The sequence below is a fragment of the Lontra canadensis genome, unplaced genomic scaffold, assembly GCF_010015895.1.
Source record: "Lontra canadensis isolate GAN:19392208 unplaced genomic scaffold, GSC_riverotter_1.0 scaffold63, whole genome shotgun sequence".
Taxonomy (NCBI): Eukaryota; Metazoa; Chordata; class Mammalia; order Carnivora; family Mustelidae; genus Lontra; species Lontra canadensis.
This window is the reverse complement of record NW_022631057.1, coordinates 7,836,080-7,854,745: the sequence shown is the minus strand read 5'-3', so window position 1 is coordinate 7,854,745 and position 18,666 is coordinate 7,836,080. Positions and strand designations below refer to the sequence as shown.

Below are 18,666 nucleotides of genomic sequence, written 5' to 3'. Positions count from 1 at the left end.
GGGGAGAGAGGTGGTCCTTACTCTCCTGGGGTCCACAGTCTGGTGGGGTGGTTGGAAGTTAGCCGGCAATCGCACAAAGGAACATGAAACGACAAACCATGAGAAGTGCTAGGACGGGCAGAAAGAGTGGGTGCCCGGCCTCCGTCCCGGAGCCTCCCGGAGGCCCAGAGGCTGCCCCTTCTCCCTCTGCGTCCCCTCAGGCCTGAGCCTTGGCCTTGGCCTGGCCAGACCTCGGGGGCTCCGCGGAGCGGGGCGCGGGGAGGGGGCGCGACTCCTCTGCACCTGCGACCCTCTGCCCTCAGGTACTGGACATCTCTGAGCAACCTGGTGGCGTCCCTGCTCAACTCCATCCGCTCCATCGCCTCGCTCCTGCTGCTGCTCTTCCTCTTCATCATCATCTTCGCGCTGCTGGGCATGCAGCTCTTCGGGGGAAGGTACGACTTCGAGGACACGGAGGTGCGGCGCAGCAACTTCGACAACTTCCCGCAGGCCCTCATCAGCGTCTTCCAGGTATTCAAGATTCAGGATTCCAGGATTCAACACTGCAGGTGCTGAATCCCACTTGTCCTCCAAGAGCAGGGGGCGCATCACCTCCTCCAGGAAGCCTTCTCAGATCTGCTGGCATGAGTTCGGGGTCCCTCTGCAGGCCCTCCTCTTCCCCTGTGTCCTCTCCATTGTAATAGCTGCTGTTGGTCTCCTGCACCCTCCGGAGGCTGGGAGCTCTGCCCGGTTTGTCCTATTTGTCTTTGTCCCTGGTACCTAGCAGGGCGCTGGCCCATGGCAGGGTCACTGATACTGACCGAGTGCAGTCTAGGGGCCCACTTTCTCTCCCGTGCCCTACTCCAGTCTCTGAGCACAGAGTCAGCCAGTGAGCTCTTCCCCAACAAGACTGAAAAAGCCCTAGAGAAATGCCAGCCATTTCTCACCGCAAAGATATGGCTTGTTTCATGTTCACGAGAAGCCGCCCAGAGGAGCGTGGCTGGGATGTACCTGAGGCCTTCAGAGCCGTGGGCCTCCCAGAGGAGCTTCCTCGGTGTAGAGCCGAGAAACGCTCCTCTGTGCGGGGCCGGCACTCACCGGGAACCTCAGTCCGTACCCGTGAGAAGGGCCGTGTATGGCCATCAGCGGGTCTTCCAGATGACTCTACCCTCTCTTCCATTCACCCCGTGGCTGGTCGGGCATCACGCAGGACAAGGCACCTGACATTTCACGCTAGCTCTGGAGGCTGGGATGCCAGGAGGCCTGGGTGGGGGCCGTATGGTTAAACCTAGGCATTAGGAACGGAGCACAGGGAGGTGGTGACCCCACAGTCAGACCCCTTGGCTCTGGAGAGGCAACAGTAGGATTTCTGACCATTGGAAGAGGTTCCAGGAGGGGAGCAGGGGCCTTTCATCCTGGTCGTGGATGAAGAGAGGATAGGTCTAGAGGTCTTTGGGACCACACAGTCCCGAAAGAGGACTCTGGAGACCCTCTGCGACCCCCTCCCCTCACTGTGCTCCCTCTCCCGCTAGGTCCTGACCGGTGAAGACTGGAACTCCATGATGTACAATGGGATCATGGCCTACGGCGGACCATCCTACCCCGGGGTGCTCGTGTGTGTTTATTTCATCATCCTTTTCGTCTGTGGCAATTGTATCCCCTTGGGGGCAGGGCACAGAAAAGAGCTATGGGAGGGGGCGGGCGAGGCCCTGAAAACGGGGGTCCTGGGCACGCACATGCCAAGCAACAGGCCCTCTGGCTGGAGGGGAGCCCCCAGACTCATGGGGCAGGGTGGGTGGGCTAGGACATGGCAAATAGCAATTACAGGGAGAGCTGTAGGAGAATTCCCCCCTCCCCCCAGGAATGTTCAAGAATCACAGAGGTGACTGGTTACGTGTGGGCAGATTTCTTCCTAGAGAGGCTAGTGAGCCTGGAGCAGGCAGGAGGAAGGACAAGGTTTGGCTGTAGGGCCATGAGGTTGGTAGGCAGCCTGGTCCGAAGGTTTGGGAGGTAGGCAGGGAGGAATGAAGGAGGAGGCAGGTGGAGAATGAGACAAGCAGATGGAAGGGTGGGGTGGTTGGGGCAGAGAGAGCCAGCAGGCCCCAGGGGTTCTGAGGTCTGTACACGGCATTTGGTAGGTATTATGAGTTGGGGGATGGGGAGGGAGGAAGCCAATGTTCCTGGAGCTCACGGGTGCCGAGCATGACTCTCTCAGACAGTGCCTCACAGGCTCCCCACTCAGCCCCGTGTGGAAGCTGGGATCAGTCGTGGATGGGAAATGGGGGGGCACTCAAGGCCCATCACGGGTACCCCCACGCAGACAGGCCGCCCTGCGGATGCTCGTCCGTGTCCTCGGGCCCATGCCATCCCGTGTGGTAACTCTGGCAAGAGGCCCTCTGACAAGCCCACCAAGGCGGTGGGGTTAAGCCCTGCCAACCACTGGGCAGGGTGGGACTCTGACCCCAGAGTCTTCCTTTTCATCCACAACCCAAGACTCCTTAGCAGGATGACCTCAGATATCCTGCTCAATGTCTTCCTGGCCATCGCTGTGGACAACCTGGCTGAGGCCGAGAGCCTGACTTCTGCCCAGAAGGCCAAGGCTGAGGAGAGAAAGCGCAGAAAGATGTCCAAGTGAGTGCTGCCTCCCCAGCAGGGAGGGGCCTGGCATGCTTGGTGGTGGCTTCCCCGAGCTGGAGCCCGATGAGCAAGGGCTGTGCCACTGTGACCCCCGTCCCAATGGGCAGACTTCTGCACCCACATGTTTAGGGATGGCTGACGTCCTCTGAGCTGTCCCTGGGCGCAGAACTGGAGGTGGCCCCAGGAAATGGGACAGCAGAGCCAGGCAGGATCCCACCAGGGAACCCTGGTGGGGAGTTCTGGGAACTTGCCTTCTTGAAAGGAGTCCTTTCCCTCTGCTGAGCCGTGCACATGTCCTAGTGGTGGTTGGTTTCTCGGGGCTGTACTCTTCTCTCCGTCAGTGAGTTTGGCGTGTAACTCTCCATAGCCTGAGACCCTCCTCTGGGAGTAGAAGCAGGACTGGTCTTCCAGTCTAACTGGAAACGAGTCACTGCAAATGAGTCACCTGGGGATCTTGTTAAAATACTGGTTCTGATTCAGAAAGTCTGGGCTGGGGTTGATGGTCGGCAGGTCTAACAAGCCCCCAGGGGGCGCCGATGCTGTTGGCTGGAGAACCACACCGAGTGGTTCTAGACAAAGTCCTGCTTCCTTCGATGCCCGTATCTGCAGGAATGGTATGCCCATCCTTGGGAGGCAGGATGGGAGGAGAAAGACAGAAAGACCAGCAATGAAATCCAGATACTTCCAAAGAGTTGAGTCCCATCTTGGACCAAACCATGCTCCCACACTGTGAATTCTTGATGAACCAGGTGCAAAGCCCCTTTCCACCCATCTACCTGTCAATGAACACTGAGTGTGGTTGACCAGTGAGCCATGTTTAGCCACGGGCCCAAGGTGGGCATCATGCCTTCTTGTCAGAGACTCAGGCCTATAGCCCTTCCCTCTTGGAAGCCTGCACTGTTCCATTGTCCACAGAACTCCCTGAGCCTTGGTGTGAGATCCCTCTGAGGATGCCATCAGACTAAGCAGATCCCTGAGAACTGTCTAGTCGGGCTTCTACCATGGGTTTCCTTGGTTTTTTAACTCAGGGGTCTCCCAGACAAGTCAGAGGAGGAGAAGTCAGTGATGGCCAAGAAGCTGGAACAGAAACCCAGGGGCGAGGGCATCCCTACCACCGCCAAGGTGAGCATATCACATGGGGTGTTTTCAGAGGCAGGATGGGGAGGGACTCTGCAAGTCCTCTGGGTCACCCCCATGACTTAGGGTGCTGGGGGTGGGTAGGGAGGTGGAGAGGGGCTATCTGCCTGATTATCATCCAGGTGAGGGCATCTGTCTCCACTCTCCTGGGGAGAAAGTCAATGGCTACACTCCCACAAGGAATCCTTTGTACTGAGAGGCACAGATACCCCAGTCTGGGAACCAGACTTCCTCAGAGTCCCAGCTTCCTACCCCAGTCAGGTGTCTCCTGCCCCATTTGACACCCCGTCCCATTGCGAGGCCCAGACTGGTTCCCCACCACCCCCCCACTTCCTGCTTGTTCCAGCCTGGCCCTGCTCAACCTTTCTGGAAGCTGAGGAAGCGGAGGTCAAAGGGTTCAGGAGTTGGGTCCCAGACAACTAAGCCGGGGTTGCCTTGCACAGGCTCAGACAGGCTGAGGTCTTGGCAACTCGTCTGACCTTTCAGGGCCTGGCTTCTCGTTGGTAAAAAAAAAGAATGATCCTACTATTACCTACCCCCGGGCTGGAGGGAGAATTGAGCTAACGCCTACCCTACCCCTCCCGTAAGTGCTAGGTAAGTAGAAACTGCAGCTTTTGCTTTCATCATCTTCATTGTATTCCTACAGCTGAAAATCGATGAGTTTGAATCTAACGTCAATGAAGTAAAGGATCCTTACCCTTCAGCTGACTTCCCAGGTGAGGGTCTTGGGACTGTTAGGGTGTATGCTGGAGAGTTGATTTCTCCCCAGGGACAATCTCTTGCACATCCCCTACCTGGATCCTTCCATGAGGGGATCACGACACAGAGACATCCCTTCTGACCTAGTCCTGCATATGAGCCACCACAAGCCTGCCTCTCCCTACAATACACACAATAGAAAAAACTACACATTCTGTTTTCATTTAATTCAGCTAGTATTTACTGAGTGCCCGTTATGTACTTCAGTGCTGAGGACTCCATTTTCAAGTTTTCCATTCTGGCCACGTGGAGCAGACCACAGACGTCTGTCTGTGTGGTGTAGGAGACGGACAGGTTGCTCACCCCTCAGTGTCCATCAGGTCTGGGGGCTGGACTGAAACAGGAATAAATAGAACCTTGACTTGCACTGTGGGAAAAATCGAAATGAAAGAGACAAGGATAGGGCGGGTAGGAGGGTGATACACAGCCACAGAGAAACCGTGAACATCTCGCAAATGCAAATCACCAGTGGCTCCCGCAGAGAGCCATTCATCTGTGGCAAGGAGAGAACACCTTGGCAAGAGCGGGGCCAGGCTGGGCTCCTGTGAACAAGCCACTTGGAAGAGGCTGGAGCCCCAGAGCTCTGACGTTCCCTGTTAGCTCCCTTATGGGTCCTGGGAGCCTGGGGTCACTGGTGCAACTTCATGGCTCTTTGTGGGATCCGCTGATTAGCATCTTTCTACCTCAGCGACTCAAGTTCCAGGGGGACTTTCTGTGCCCCAAATGGCACAGCGTAGGCCCTCAATAAATAGATTGAATGAACACATGAAACAATTTTGCCTAGTGATGTGTGGGGAGCACGGAGCTGATAGAGACAGGACTAATAACATTTCTTTAAACGTCTGCCAGTAATGAATATTTGGGTTTTAAAGTAATTGATCCCAAGCTGTTTCATCTAACGACCATGACCTAGCAGATGAGCGTGTCTGGTATCCCGGGGAAGGTGGCTGACCCAGGAAATGGGAGGTTAAGGAAAGGGTAAGGGTTGGAAAGAAGTGGGGAGGGTAGAGGGTTGAGGGGTTGTGAGGTGGGCGGTTGGAAGGGAGTTCTTACTAAGGAGGTTGAATATGTTTATCCTGCTTCTTTCCAAAAGACAATTTGAAATGCCTTAGGCTTAGGACAAAAGATACATACAATGAAATGAACAAAATGGGCACAAATAGGGAAAGAAGAAAGCAGATATGCTAACTTTAAGAATTAACAGTTTCTTCCATTAGGCATAAGATGTGTTTTGGGGTCCTTGGCAGCCAGGGCAAGATGGGCAGTGTCACATTAGGTTGCTAGTTGTGAGGCAGGAGAAAAGGGGATGAAGCTGAGAGCTGGTGCAGAGAGCAGAATCGAGTGGAGAGAGCAGAATATAGTGGCTCTTTCTGGGCTTCCCCAAAGGACCAGGAGGAGTAGCGGTGAGGTGGCTATGGGGTGAGGTCAATAGGAGACAGGGCAAGACCTGACAGTGAGGGGCACCCCGATTTTGACAGCGTCCTCCAGTCTGATCACTGGATCCTCGCCTCCCCGCTCACCCCAGCTGAGGAGCTCAGGGAGTGTGCTGTCTCGTGAGGCCGTGAGACTTAGCCAATAAACCTAGAGGGTCCATCTCTTCTTCCTCTACCCCTCCCACCCCAGGATCTGCCTCAGTACTGGCGACTGGCTGAAATTCAAGGATATTGATTTTTTTTTTTTTTCCATGCTGGCAGTTCCTCTCTGAAATGATTATTTTTAGAATCCTAGCCCAGGAGAGGAACTCAGAGTCTATTTCAATAAGCCTCCTGTCCCTAATCAATTTCACAAATTGGGAAGCTGAAACCCAAGAAGGACAGGGTCTTGCCTAGTCAGCACAGCAAGTTAGGGGCAGAGCCTGGACCACAACTCACGTCTCCTCCGGAGCACGGTCCCCCCTCTACTTCCCAACTGTGAGCATTTGAGATGGTGTGAGTCCAGCCTGAGACAGAAGATGAAACAGCAAGACTCCTCGACTTTGCTCCTGGCCCCACTTCTGGAGGGTTCTGGGACCGACAGTTTTCCCTGACCTATTCCCCAAGGGGAAAGGGAGAGGCCTGGGCTGGACTCTGCTGACACCCTTGTGGCCTGCACTGGCCTGCTCCCACCCTCACTTGTTTGTGGTTTGGGGTTCATGGTTGCATTCAGAGCACAGAACCTGGGGAGCAGGAAAGTATGTAAAGATGCCTCCAACTTCTCTCTCTCCCCTCCGCACAGGCGATGATGAAGAAGATGAGCCTGAGATCCCCGTGAGCCCCCGACCACGCCCCTTGGCTGAGCTGCAGCTGAAAGAGAAGGCGGTGCCCATTCCAGAAGCCAGCTCCTTCTTCATCTTCAGCCCCACCAACAAGTGGGTGGCCCCTCGGCTGCTCTGCAGGGTGCTTGTTGGGGCTCTCAGAAGGGGCTGGTTTCTGCTCTAAAAGGACCCCCTTCTCCTGATTCTCTGGGCCTACCATGACACTATCTTGTGCCCTGCTTAAAATGCTAGTATCTCTGGGAGAAGGAGTGCTCGAAACCTTAGCGGTTACTTACAGCTAAGAGGGTTTGTATATTTTGCTTCCTTTTTGAGGGCGATTTTAGACAGGATGGGGGATGAGAACCAGGTGAAGCTGTAGTTCTTATTGGCTTCACAGTCCTAAACCTTTAACATATGCACAGACTACAGTCTTCACGGAGTTTCATCTGTCTGCTTCCGGGATGGGGATCAGCCTGCCCTGTTCGCTTGGCTGGAAACCAAGGGTGGCGGGGGAGTGCTGGGGTGGGTGGGGGCAGGGGTTTGGCTGGGGGAGGGGACTGAGGCCGCAGAAAGAGCAGGAGGGGTGGGGTGGACCAGCCCTGGCGTGTCCAGCCAGAGGGCCTTTCAGATGCAGGCTCCAGGGTCTCTCTGCCCTACAGAGGCTGGAGAGGCCTGTGTGCCCAAGGGCTCACAGTTCTCCTGGTCCCCTCACTGTTCCCCCACAGGATCCGTGTCCTGTGTCACCGCATTGTCAATGCCACCTGGTTCACCAACTTCATCCTGCTCTTCATCCTGCTCAGCAGTGCCGCCCTGGCCGCCGAGGACCCCATCCGGGCTGAGTCTGTGAGGAATCAGGTGATGGCGGATCCCCGCTTTCTGCCAGCTCAGCACCCCTCCCCACCCGGCTTCAGCCACCTGCACACCTCACTGCTGCTCAGAGCTCAGTATGCTCTACGCAGCTGCAGGCATCAGAGTCTCTTAAAGTTCAAGTCCCTGGAGGACCAAGATGCCCGAGCCACTCCTTCGGAACAGTGTTGCCACAGCACATATCACAGACGGGCTCTTGGTGCCTAGTTTTAATGATGAGGGGGATGGTGGCAATGGTGGTAGTCGTGGTGGTAGTGGTGATGGTGATGGTGGTGATGGTGGTGATAGTGATGATGATGATGGGGTGATTGTGATGATTATGATGGTGGTGGTGGTGATGGTGATGGTGGTAATGGTAGTGATGTTAATGGCAATGATGGTAGTGGTGATGGTGATACCGGTGGGGGTAGTGATGATGGTGGTGGTAGCGATGACGGTAGTGGTGGTAGCGATGATGATAGTGGTGGTGGTGGTGGTGATAATGATAGTGATGATGATGGTGGTAATGGTGCTGATGGTAATAGCAATGATGGTAGTGGTGGTGGACATGATGGTGGTAGTGGTGATGGTAGATGGTGATGGTAATGGTCATGATGGTAATGATGATGGTGATGGTGGTGATAGTAATGGTCATGACAGCAGTGGTGGTAGTGATGAAGATAGTGGTAATGGTGGTGATAATAATGCTGATGATGGCAGTGGTGATGATTATGGTGATGATGATAGTGGTAGTAGTGGTGATAGTAATGGTAACGATGGTGGTGGTGATGGTGACAACCATGATGATAGTAGTGACGATGATGATGGTGATGATGATGGTGGTGGTGATGATGGTGGTGATGGCATTGAAGATAATAATGATATCATTGTTCAGCCCTCCCTTTCACTGACTTCTGTCTCCTCTGCTCTGTCACCAGATCCTTGGGTATTTTGACATTGCATTCACCTCTGTCTTCACTGTGGAGATTGTCCTCAAGGTGAGTGAAGGCTGTAGGAGAGCCTGGGTCTGTCTACAGAGCGATGTCTGCAGGCCAGGACATTAGACCTGATGTGGCTCCAACTCACATGGTGCACCCACTCAGAGGCTGGGTTGCAGGGATGCGGGAAAAGCAAGAGGAGAGCAGAGAACATCAGGGAAGGACTCACCAGATCCAGGAGAGCAGATGGGGTTGCTGCTCATAAGCTGGGGCAAACAGGTGAGCATGTGGCCAGGTGGGGACATGAAGTACAACCAGCCCAGAGGCTGTGTGTCTCTGCACCTCTCAGTGAGCACAACCCTTCTCTCTGTCGCCTCGGGCGTTTTTCCTGCAGAAGGAAGGCACGGTTAGCCTAAGAATAGACTCAGGGAGCTATGATTTGTTCCTAGACCTTCATGACATGTGACTGAAAGACCTCTCTCCAGAGGTCCTCAGAGAAGTGACCTCTGCCCTGGATGGATTTCTGGCAGCTCTGCCCTATCGTGGCCCTCCCCCTCTTTACCCACAGCACATCACTGCTCTCCCCTTCTCAGGCCGACCATGGATTTCACATCATCGCCATCCCTGTGGAGGGTCTGAGAGGCAGAGGGAGGGCCCGTCTATAACTGAGACCCAGCAGCCCCAGCCTTCACTTTCATGAATAAGGAGGGGAGAGGGAAGCTTTGCAGGAGGAGTAGCCCAGAGCAGGTTGCAATAAGAATTCAGAACAGTTCCTTATATCAGGGCCCTTGACTACTAAAGGAGTTGAGCAGGGGGATGGTGGCTTCCCTGACATCCCAGAGGGCTTCCTGGAGGTGGTGGCTTAGAGTTAACCCTTGAGGTTGGACAGGACTTCATTAGGGAGAGATAGCAGGGCCAGTCCAGGAGGACAAAACAACAGCACATGCATTGTGAGAAGGTGTTTGGGATGTGCTCAGAGGGGAGGAAGTGGTCTCTTTGGGCTGGGACATAGCACAGAACAAACAGGAGGCCTGGCTTCAGAAGCCAGGAAGGCGAGTTGAGACAAAATCACTGTCAATGCCAGGAAAGGCTTCAGGCCCATCAGACTTCAAGGGTGTTTATGCAAAGGGCCTTGGAGATTATCACAGAGCACAGGAAAGAAGCTGAGAGACCAGTAACAAGGTGGGGCAACAGGGAGGGGAAGGGTCAGGGGCCTGGTGAAGGTCTTCCCGTCCTCTGCGGGCTGTTCAGCCTGACTCAGCAATCCTCAGGGCAGAGGCGACTTCTGAAGAAGCCCTCCTGGGAGGAGGAAGATGAGTTTCCTCATGTTTTGTCAGGGAGAAGAGGGCCGGGGCTTCCCCAGTCTGTGGCCTCAGGGAAAGGAGACTGGGGCGCCCTATGGCATGTGAGCAGAAATGAGCTCAGAGAGCAAAGTGTGGCGTAGCTGCCTGTGAGAAGTCCTGTTTCCAGAACCGGGAACGGAGGATGGGAGAAACAGCACTGAGGACGCAGCAAGGCGCAGAGTGAAGGAGAGAGCCTCTGGCAGCTCTCTGCCTCAGCGAGTGCCTTGCGAGCAGACTGAGGCAAATCTTGCCTAGAAAAGCCCTACTTCATGGGGACAGGTGTGTTCCCAAGCCCCGCCCCCACCCAGGATGCTGCCTCTCCCCCCAGATGACGACCTATGGTGCCTTCCTGCACAAGGGCTCCTTCTGCCGCAACTACTTCAACATCCTGGACCTGCTGGTGGTGGCCGTGTCCCTCATCTCCATGGGACTTGAGTGAGCAATGACAGGGGTGATCCCCATGTGGTCCCCTCCTCAGAGCGGAGCCCCACCGTGTGTTGGTAGACACCAAGCTGCAAGGGGAGAGATTCTTGGGGCCGTGGATCAGGGTCCAGGGTCCCCTGGTGTGTCACTAACTGGACCAAAGGGACCATGCTAAGTGGCCAGAGCAGTGTCCTGGAAAGTAGGAGGGGATGCGGAGAGGAGAAGGCAGTCCTCCAGCTACACTGAGGGAGCACGGCCCCTAGCTTTGGGTCATGCCCTTACTGTGCCGCACGGCTCGGCACCCGTTAGCAGGAGGTGGTTTTATCCTGGGTTAGAGCACACACGCTGCTTACGGGAGCGGGGAAGACTTGGAGGGCTTCCAGGCAGAGAGGCGGCAGATGCGGCGGGCTAGCGGCAGGAGGCCGGAGCAGGCGGCCAGCAGTGCCCACTCCTCGACTGCCCTCCCCCAGGTCCAGCGCCATCTCCGTGGTGAAAATCCTGAGGGTGCTGAGGGTGCTCCGACCCCTCCGGGCCATCAACAGAGCCAAAGGGCTGAAGGTGAGAGGGCGTGTGCAGGACCCCAGGAGCAGGAAAGAGGGGCTGCAGGGGCCCGAAGCAAGAGACCTCGGCCCAGCCATTGCAGGGACGTGTGTTCTGTCCCTTTTGCCAAACGGGGTGGGGGGCACAGGAAGGGTGAGGCTGGGCAGCCCTGCGTCCCCCGCGGACGTCTCCCTCCCTCCCGCTAGCGGCGAGGCAGCAAGGGATGGCGAGGGCGGGCCGGGGCCGACCGGCTCTCCCTCCGCAGCACGTGGTGCAGTGCGTGTTTGTGGCCGTCCGCACCATCGGGAATATCGTCCTGGTCACCACGCTCCTGCAGTTCATGTTCGCCTGCATCGGCGTCCAGCTCTTCAAGGTGAGCCCCGCCTGCCCGGGCAGTCCGCCTCCTCTCCCCAGCTCCGGGGCCAGCTGTCAGGCCAAGGCTGGAGCCGGTCCGTTCCCTGCCTCTAAGCACAGGGAGACCCGAAGTGTGCAAACGATGTCCTTGCGTGCGCGGGGCTGTGAGGTTCAGCCGTCTGGAGTCTGGATGTGGTTTCCTGATGCCCCTCCCTGGCCCCTTTGGCTCGGCTGGCTGCCGTGGCCGTGGCACCTGCTGTCTTCCTGGCTCTCCGAGCAGCTTCTCCTTAAGGATGGAGGTCCCTTCCCCTCCAGCTGGCTCTGTGAGCACCGCTCCCACCTGTCCCATCCAGCCAGGCTTGTCTAAACATGCTCCCCACTCCAGCCCCGCCCACTCCACTTGCTTCAGTCCGCTGCACCCCACGCTCCCCGCTGGAATGTCTGGCATCATTCACATCTACCAGGAGCCTCTGAGGGAGGGAGGCCGTCATTCTAGTCCAGGAGCTGCCTCATTCTGTTCTCACCTTCTTGGGAGGACACAGCTCTGCAGTTCCTCTCTAGAAATTACCCGGCAAGGTGTCCCCTCCCACCCAGCTGATTTCTGAATGCCTCTGCCCATCACACAGAAATCGGTATTGAAGTATATCCGCCAACACCCTTGACACTGCCTCTCACGACCCAATCTGCTCCTGACCCCCAGCGTGACAATCACGGTGACATCATCGCAGTCAGACTTAGGCAGTGGTGTCATCTTACAGTCATTCGTTCATTCAACATTTTGGAGCATTTTCTCTGGGCCAGGGCCTCTGCTAAGGCTGAGAAAGGGTCATGAAGCAAGCCCAAGTCTCTCCCAGTGGGCAGGGAGCAGGCTTTGGGGAGAGCAGTCAGGGTGGAGAGCAGCAGTCCAGATGACGTGAAGGAAGATGGGTCCTGTTGGTTACTGTCCTGGCAGTGGCGGTGAGAGGAGGGCATCACCTAGGAGACCACATCGAGATTGAGAGAGCTTAGCCTCGAAACAGTGCTCACTGTGATCTGCATGGGACCTTCTCCTGGCACCAGCGGAGGGCTGCCCCCTTCCCTCTCCCCCTGCCCCCTCCACTGCCAGGCCAGGGGCCCTGGGGCCTCCTGAGGGCAGAGTCTGTATCTGACTCATCCCTGACTCTGGCACCCAGCCCGGGTCTGGAGTGCGTTTGGCCCACACAACATGCTGCCTTCAAGAATGAATGAGCAACCCCTTCCTTTGGCTCCTGTGTCCCTTCCAAGCAAGAGCAGCTGTCCCACAACCCCTAACTCTCCTGTGCTTTAGTCTTTTAGCAAAAGGCTGCCCATTCTGGGTGGCTCAGTCGGTTAAGCGGCTGCCTTCAGCTCAGGTCATGATCCCAGGGTCCTGGGATCAAGCCCCACATTGGGCTTCCTGCTTGGCAGAGAGCCTGCCTCTCCCTCTCCCTCTGCCTGCTGCTCTGCCTACTTGTGCTCTCTACCTCTCTGGCAAAGTTAAAAAAAAAAAATAACTTAAAAAAAAAATGCTGCCCATTCCGATAATGGTCAGACTTCAGTGACAAGTGGCATTTTACCTCTCGTTTTACAGAGCGGACACTTGTGCATACATTCCATATTACATCAAGAGTTTTCTTTCTGTATTAAATTGAGTGTTTGGTTTCAAGTCCCCACAAAACTGCCCAGTGGCAACGTGTCCTCTCCCCTCTTCTCCCCCGATGTCACCCGCCTCCCCTGCGCCTCTCTGCTCTGGCAACTGGAAAGGAGGGTGTGTCTGGAACAGCAAGCACCTGCAGTGGGTAGGACGGCTGTGCCTTCGACTAGCTCCATATCCTGGACTGAAGCATTTCCCTCTGGGGGCCTTTTAGGGAACCCAGCGAGATTCCGTGGATTTCAAACTTAATTTAACCACATGAAGACCTAGCAATCAACTTCTTTTCTCCAAAGAAACTCTTCCGTGGGTGCCCAGTCTGTGATATAGATAAAAAAAAAAAAAAAAAAAAGGAAACGGATCTGCCTGAAATCAGTCTGGGGGGCACAGTGCTGGGACTTGTTCAGGCCCTCGGGATCCCATGCTGGGATCCCTGTTCCACTTTGAGACAATGTGCACCTTCATGGCCCTGTTGGGCTCCATTCCTGTGGCTTTTATTCCCATGGCAGCCCTGTGGCCACCCCACTGGCAGGAGGGTGTCCTATAGCAGTAGAGGGAAAGGGGCTGACTGAGGGAGGAGACGGGCCAAGCGTGTTTGTATTTCCTTCCCCTCAGACCCAGCCTGGGGCTTGCAGCAAAGGCTCCTGCTAAGGAACTGGCTTCTCAGCCTTGGCAGCCTCAGGCCTGGTGGGGAAGCCCACGGGGTAGCTGAGGGAATGGAGAAGGAGAAAGACCCTTCTGGGGCCCTGCCCCCTCTTTAAGGAACAGACAAGCTCCTCTTTCCTCATGTCCTGCCTTCCCCTCCCACTCCCACTATTTACCTCCATTGCCCACTGAATGCTGTTTCTGTGACAACGTGTGTCTCTCTCTCCCTCCTTCCTCCTCGGGGACACAGGGGAAGTTCTTCAGCTGCAATGACTTATCCAAGATGACAGAGAAGGAGTGCAGGTGGGCTGAGCGCTACTGGCTGAGGACACACAGTGGGACGGCCACTGGACAGGGGACCTTGTGTGAGAGGGACCTGGGGAACCCGAGCTCCTAGGCCCAGTAAGAATGTTCTAAAGTGCCTTTCCTTGGGTAGCTGCAGGGAAGGAGGACCCAGCAGTGTCTCCTTTGGTCCCCAGTCTGGGCCATTTTTCTCCGGCATGCTCACTGCCCAGGGCCCAGAGGATTCGGGTGGGAAGGAGGAGACCAGGCCTTGTCCAGGGGAATGACTGAGCCTCCCCCACCTCAGGGGCTATTACTATGTGTACAAGGATGGGGACCCCACGCAGATGGAGCTGCGCCCACGCCAGTGGGTACACAGTGATTTCCACTTTGACAACGTGCTCTCGGCCATGATGTCACTCTTCACAGTCTCCACCTTTGAGGGATGGCCTCAGTGAGTGAGGGTTGGGGACTGGGTCCCGCACGAGCACGGTGGGGGCAGGGCTGGGGAGCCATCTCGGCCTGCTGCAGCCCTTGCTGCTCTGTGCCAGGCCCGTGGTAAGTGCTCAACAGACCCACCAGCTTGGAGGGTTTGAAGGACTAGCGTGTTGACTGGCCCTCCGAAGATATCCTGACCTGGGGATGCTGATAAAATGTCCCTAGTCCCCCAGCAGGTGTGGGCTTCTCAGCCCGCATGGGGAGCCCTAGTGATTGATCTGGGTAGATGAGCCATCCCATGGGAAAATGGGCCCTTTCCAGGACCTGCTCCAGCATTTTCTGGAAGTCCTCACTTCCCTCCTGTCGCTTGCTGGTTCAGAAAGCTCTCTTGGCTCCCCATGGCCAGTGGGATAAAATCCACCCTTCCTGGCCTAACCCTCTTCCTCATCACCCCAGCCCATCCCAGGCTTTTCTCTGCCCTTCCCAAGGCTACTTTACCAGGCCATAGACTCATACAAGGAGGACATGGGCCCCATCTACAACAACAGAGTGGAGATGGCCATCTTCTTCATCATCTACATCATCCTCATTGCCTTCTTCATGATGAACATCTTTGTGGGCTTCGTCATTGTCACCTTCCAGGAGCAGGGAGAGACTGAGTACAAGAACTGTGAGCTGGACAAGAACCAGGTGCCTGGGCTGAGGTGGGGAGCAGAGCCCCAGCCGGCCTTCTGCCGGCCTGAGCCCTAGGCTCTGGCCAGTGAAAGTCCCAGGGCTAAAGATGACCCTAGAATTTCCATTTCATGCCCAGACCCAGCCTCCACGCACTCTACCCCATCTCTGACCCATTCTCTAACATGAAGCAACACGAGTTGGTGGTGTGGGAGTCTGCTCACGGAACCCTAACTGTGCCCAGAGGAGACCCTTCAGAACCCTGGCTGGGACGAGAGCCATGTTTGAAATAGGCTGGGGAAGTGCAGGGGGAGCCCACAGGCCCACTGGACCCCTTCCCCTCAACAGGCCTGCAAAGCTCATCCGCCATGAGCTCCTGGCCTCAGCGGCTCCTGGCTGACCAGAAGGCAGGGTGCCCTCGAGCCCACTCATGAGAGCGTGAGAACAAGGGGGGGGGCCCTCCTCGCTCACCCGCCCTGTGGCATTGTGTCCCAGCGCCAGTGTGTGCAGTACGCCCTGAAGGCCCGCCCGCTGAGGTGCTATATCCCCAAGAACCCGTACCAGTATCAGGTGTGGTATGTCGTCACCTCGTCCTACTTCGAGTATCTGATGTTTGCCCTCATCATGCTCAACACCATCTGCTTGGGCATGCAGGTAAGGGCCCCCCGGGAGACAAGGGCCTGAGGGACAGGTGCCGGGGCAGGGCAGGTGGGGAGGGCAGGGTTCCTGGCTCCTGCCCTGCCCCCCATAATTTTCCTGGCACCTGCCAGGTGCTGGGCACAGTGCGGTGAGGTGCGAAGGGGGACAGAAGAGTGCCCTGGGCCCAGACCTTGTTGCCGGGCACCCACCGGTTTATTAGGAGGAATTCACACATATAAATAACAACAGAGTCAGTCAACAGGAGATCGCTAAGTAGAAGCACAAGGCTGTGTAGGAAGGAGAAAGTGCCTTCTCGGTTTATGTTCCGCTGTTGCAAATGTGGCTGATGGAGTTGGTTGGAATTTTGGCTCCGGTCTCAAGAAAAGTGGCTTTAATATTCACAGAACAGGTGTCTCTTAGGAGTTGAGCATACTTTATAGACACTCTCGTAATCAACAGCATCATTAGCAAACCTTAAAGAAGCCTCAGCTCCCATCAGGCCTGTATAAGTAGAATGGTGCCGCCAGGCAGCCTGAGACACCCCCAGCCGCAGGACCCCGCGTGGCCAGGTGATGAGGACATGGAAGAGGAGTCATGGGGCTGGCAGGCCCAGGTCCCACCGAGGGCCATGAGCAGTGGCTCAAGTTTGAGTCTGAACTAGGCCCAGACTTAGGCCGTCCTGCAAGACCAGGTAGGGCAGAGGCCCACAGATCCTTCTGAACTAACTACCTGGGAAGGTTTTGTTGGAAAAGTGGGATTTCGTCAGCTTTCCAAAAAGAGTAAGGGATTCCTGGCAAATATTATAAGGAAATAGATTGAAGGAGGATCACAGGGGTGGAGCAAGGGGGCTAACTTTCTTGCTTCAATCATCTCGCCATCACGGGGTGGGGGGCTGGAGGGGCAGTGTGAATACAGTCTATCTGGTGAGCTCGGTGGCCCACCAGTATACCTGTGGCTGCTGATTATACCAGCGCTAGAGCCAGCGATCTTCTCTCCTGGTCCTGTGCTCCAGTGACTAGGTGGAACTTGTCCCCAAGCCCTGCTGGGGGGCCCCCCTCCTGGTCATCCCGTAACTGATCTGGAAGTGAGCTCTGGCTTTGTAGCCCACAGGTGGACCAGCAGGACCCCATCTCCTCCTTTCACCATCTCTGTGGGATCCATCAGACTTGGTGGAGTTCAGAGGGTAGCTAAAGCAGGCACCCAGTCTTCTGAGATTTAAAAGAAAATGGGCAGGAAACCCAACGAAGAGGACTGGGGCAGTCTGGGAAGAGCACAGAGCTCTGGGATGCCCCCTGCAGGGCAGAGAAGACGGGCCCTCCCAGCCCCCCTCTCCTGTGCCTCTCCATAGCACTACAACCAGTCAGAGGAGATGAACCACATCTCAGACATCCTCAATGTGGCCTTCACCATCATCTTCACCCTGGAGATGGTCCTCAAGCTCATGGCGTTCAAGGCCAGGGTGAGTGCAGGGGAGACAGGGGGCAGGTGGAGCCTGGAGGGAAGGGGACCTTCTCATGGAGCACCGCCACACCGGTCTTGTTCTACTGAAGGGCCCCCTCGTCCAGCACCTCTGCTCCCACCCTGCTCACTCTTTGGCACATTTCCTCCTTCGGACACAGGGCACGCGAGATATTCAGGCTGCCGGAACTGGCGATGGCCATAAGTGTTGGCTGCCTCTTCCCAGCGCCCTTTGTTGAGGGTTTCTTATGTTCCCTGCCTCCCCTTAAGCTTCTGAAGAGGAAGCCCAGGGCTGGGGGAGTATTTTGCTGTGTCTTTGGTTCCCCAGTCCACTCCCACCGTGCCCAGCCCTGCCCGGCCACCCCCCCACCCCACCTGCAGTTCTGCACTATGGAGACCTAGACAGGGCTTTGATCTGGGGCAGATGAAAAAGAGTTCCCCATCCAGACCAGGAACCCAGATTCTGAGTTCTCAAGCATTCTCTCTCTCCCCTCCAACCATATCATGCTCTGGAGGAGGAGAAATACAGAGCCAGAGGGAGAGGGAGTAGTGGGTTGTGTGGTCACACAGGAGCCTTAGTGGAAAGTAGAGCCACGGGCACCCCACCTTGGCCCGGCTTGGCCGTTCTGCATCACCTCGGCTGGGGGCCACCACTGCGTGCTGGGCACCCAAACTCCTTCCCGCTAAAGCTTACCCTCGGATTCTCCCATGCTGTCCTTCCCAGGGCTATTTTGGTGACCCCTGGAATGTGTTTGATTTCTTGATTGTCATCGGCAGCATCATCGACGTCATCCTCAGTGAAATCGACGTGAGTATCGGGCACACAGAGCCATCACCGGGGTGGGGTGTGAGCACTTATTTGCTCCCCAGAAACGTGTGGGGTACCTGCTGTGTGTGTAGCATGGCACCCTGGGGATTTACAAAGATGGAAATGCCGGGAGCCACAAGCCCACAGGGCGGACAGATAACTCAGATTCCAGGTGGACATAATCCATGTGCCAGGCTGCCCAGGGCTAGAGCTGTTGTGGATGGGAAAGGTGGAGTGGTCAGGGAAGGCTTCATGGAGGTGGCGCAAACTGAAGTGGGTCCTGAGGAAAGGGGAGCTCGTGACTGGAGGCAGAGGGACAAGCAAGCCACACAGGCAGGCTGCAGTAGGAGAGACACGGAGAAGGAGACGAATGATAGAAAATTCAGGGCACTGAGGTCTGGTTTAGCAGATCACGTGAGCATGTAGAGGAGGCCTGGGGGGGGGGTGGGGGGTACGGCAAGAAAGGGAAGGCGGGCGAGGAAGGCCTTGAATTTTACGTAGCAGGGAAGTCACGGGAGGTTTCTGAAGAGAGCAGTGGAAGGATTAAAGCTGTTCTTCTAGAAAGATGATCTGGAGGCAAGGGGTGAGAGGTGAGAATGTCTAAAATGAGAACACCCAGTTAGGGAGTAGGTCATTTCTTTACTTAGTACATAATGCTCGTTGAGTACCTCCCGCCCAAGCTAGGGATACAGCAGGGAACAGGAGCACGGGGGCAAGCGGACAGTAAACCTCCAGCATGGCAGGTAGGCCCGGTGGGTATTACAGAGACAGATAAAGCAAGATGAAAGCTTAGAAGGGATGGGAGTGAAGGGTTGGTGTCAGGATACCTGACACCAGGTGAGTGACAACCTGAATAAAAGGATGGAGCCATGCGGGTGTTGGGAGAG

At 56.0% G+C, this 18,666-nt stretch overlaps 1 protein-coding gene across 1 annotated transcript in view; it reads left to right on the top strand.

Moving 5' to 3' along the window:
* CACNA1S (calcium voltage-gated channel subunit alpha1 S) overlaps positions 1-18,666 on the top strand; it is a 67,664-nt gene that overhangs the window by 31,897 nt on the left and 17,101 nt on the right. Inside the window, 17 exon segments of the mRNA XM_032878228.1 lie at positions 303-510; positions 1,512-1,632; positions 2,496-2,610; positions 3,645-3,738; positions 4,400-4,469; positions 6,727-6,859; positions 7,471-7,600; positions 8,530-8,589; positions 10,201-10,307; positions 10,766-10,853; positions 11,101-11,208; positions 13,733-13,785; positions 14,072-14,218; positions 14,691-14,892; positions 15,370-15,528; positions 16,862-16,972; positions 17,696-17,779. Of these exon segments, the coding sequence (XP_032734119.1) occupies positions 303-510; positions 1,512-1,632; positions 2,496-2,610; positions 3,645-3,738; positions 4,400-4,469; positions 6,727-6,859; positions 7,471-7,600; positions 8,530-8,589; positions 10,201-10,307; positions 10,766-10,853; positions 11,101-11,208; positions 13,733-13,785; positions 14,072-14,218; positions 14,691-14,892; positions 15,370-15,528; positions 16,862-16,972; positions 17,696-17,779 (1,990 nt within the window).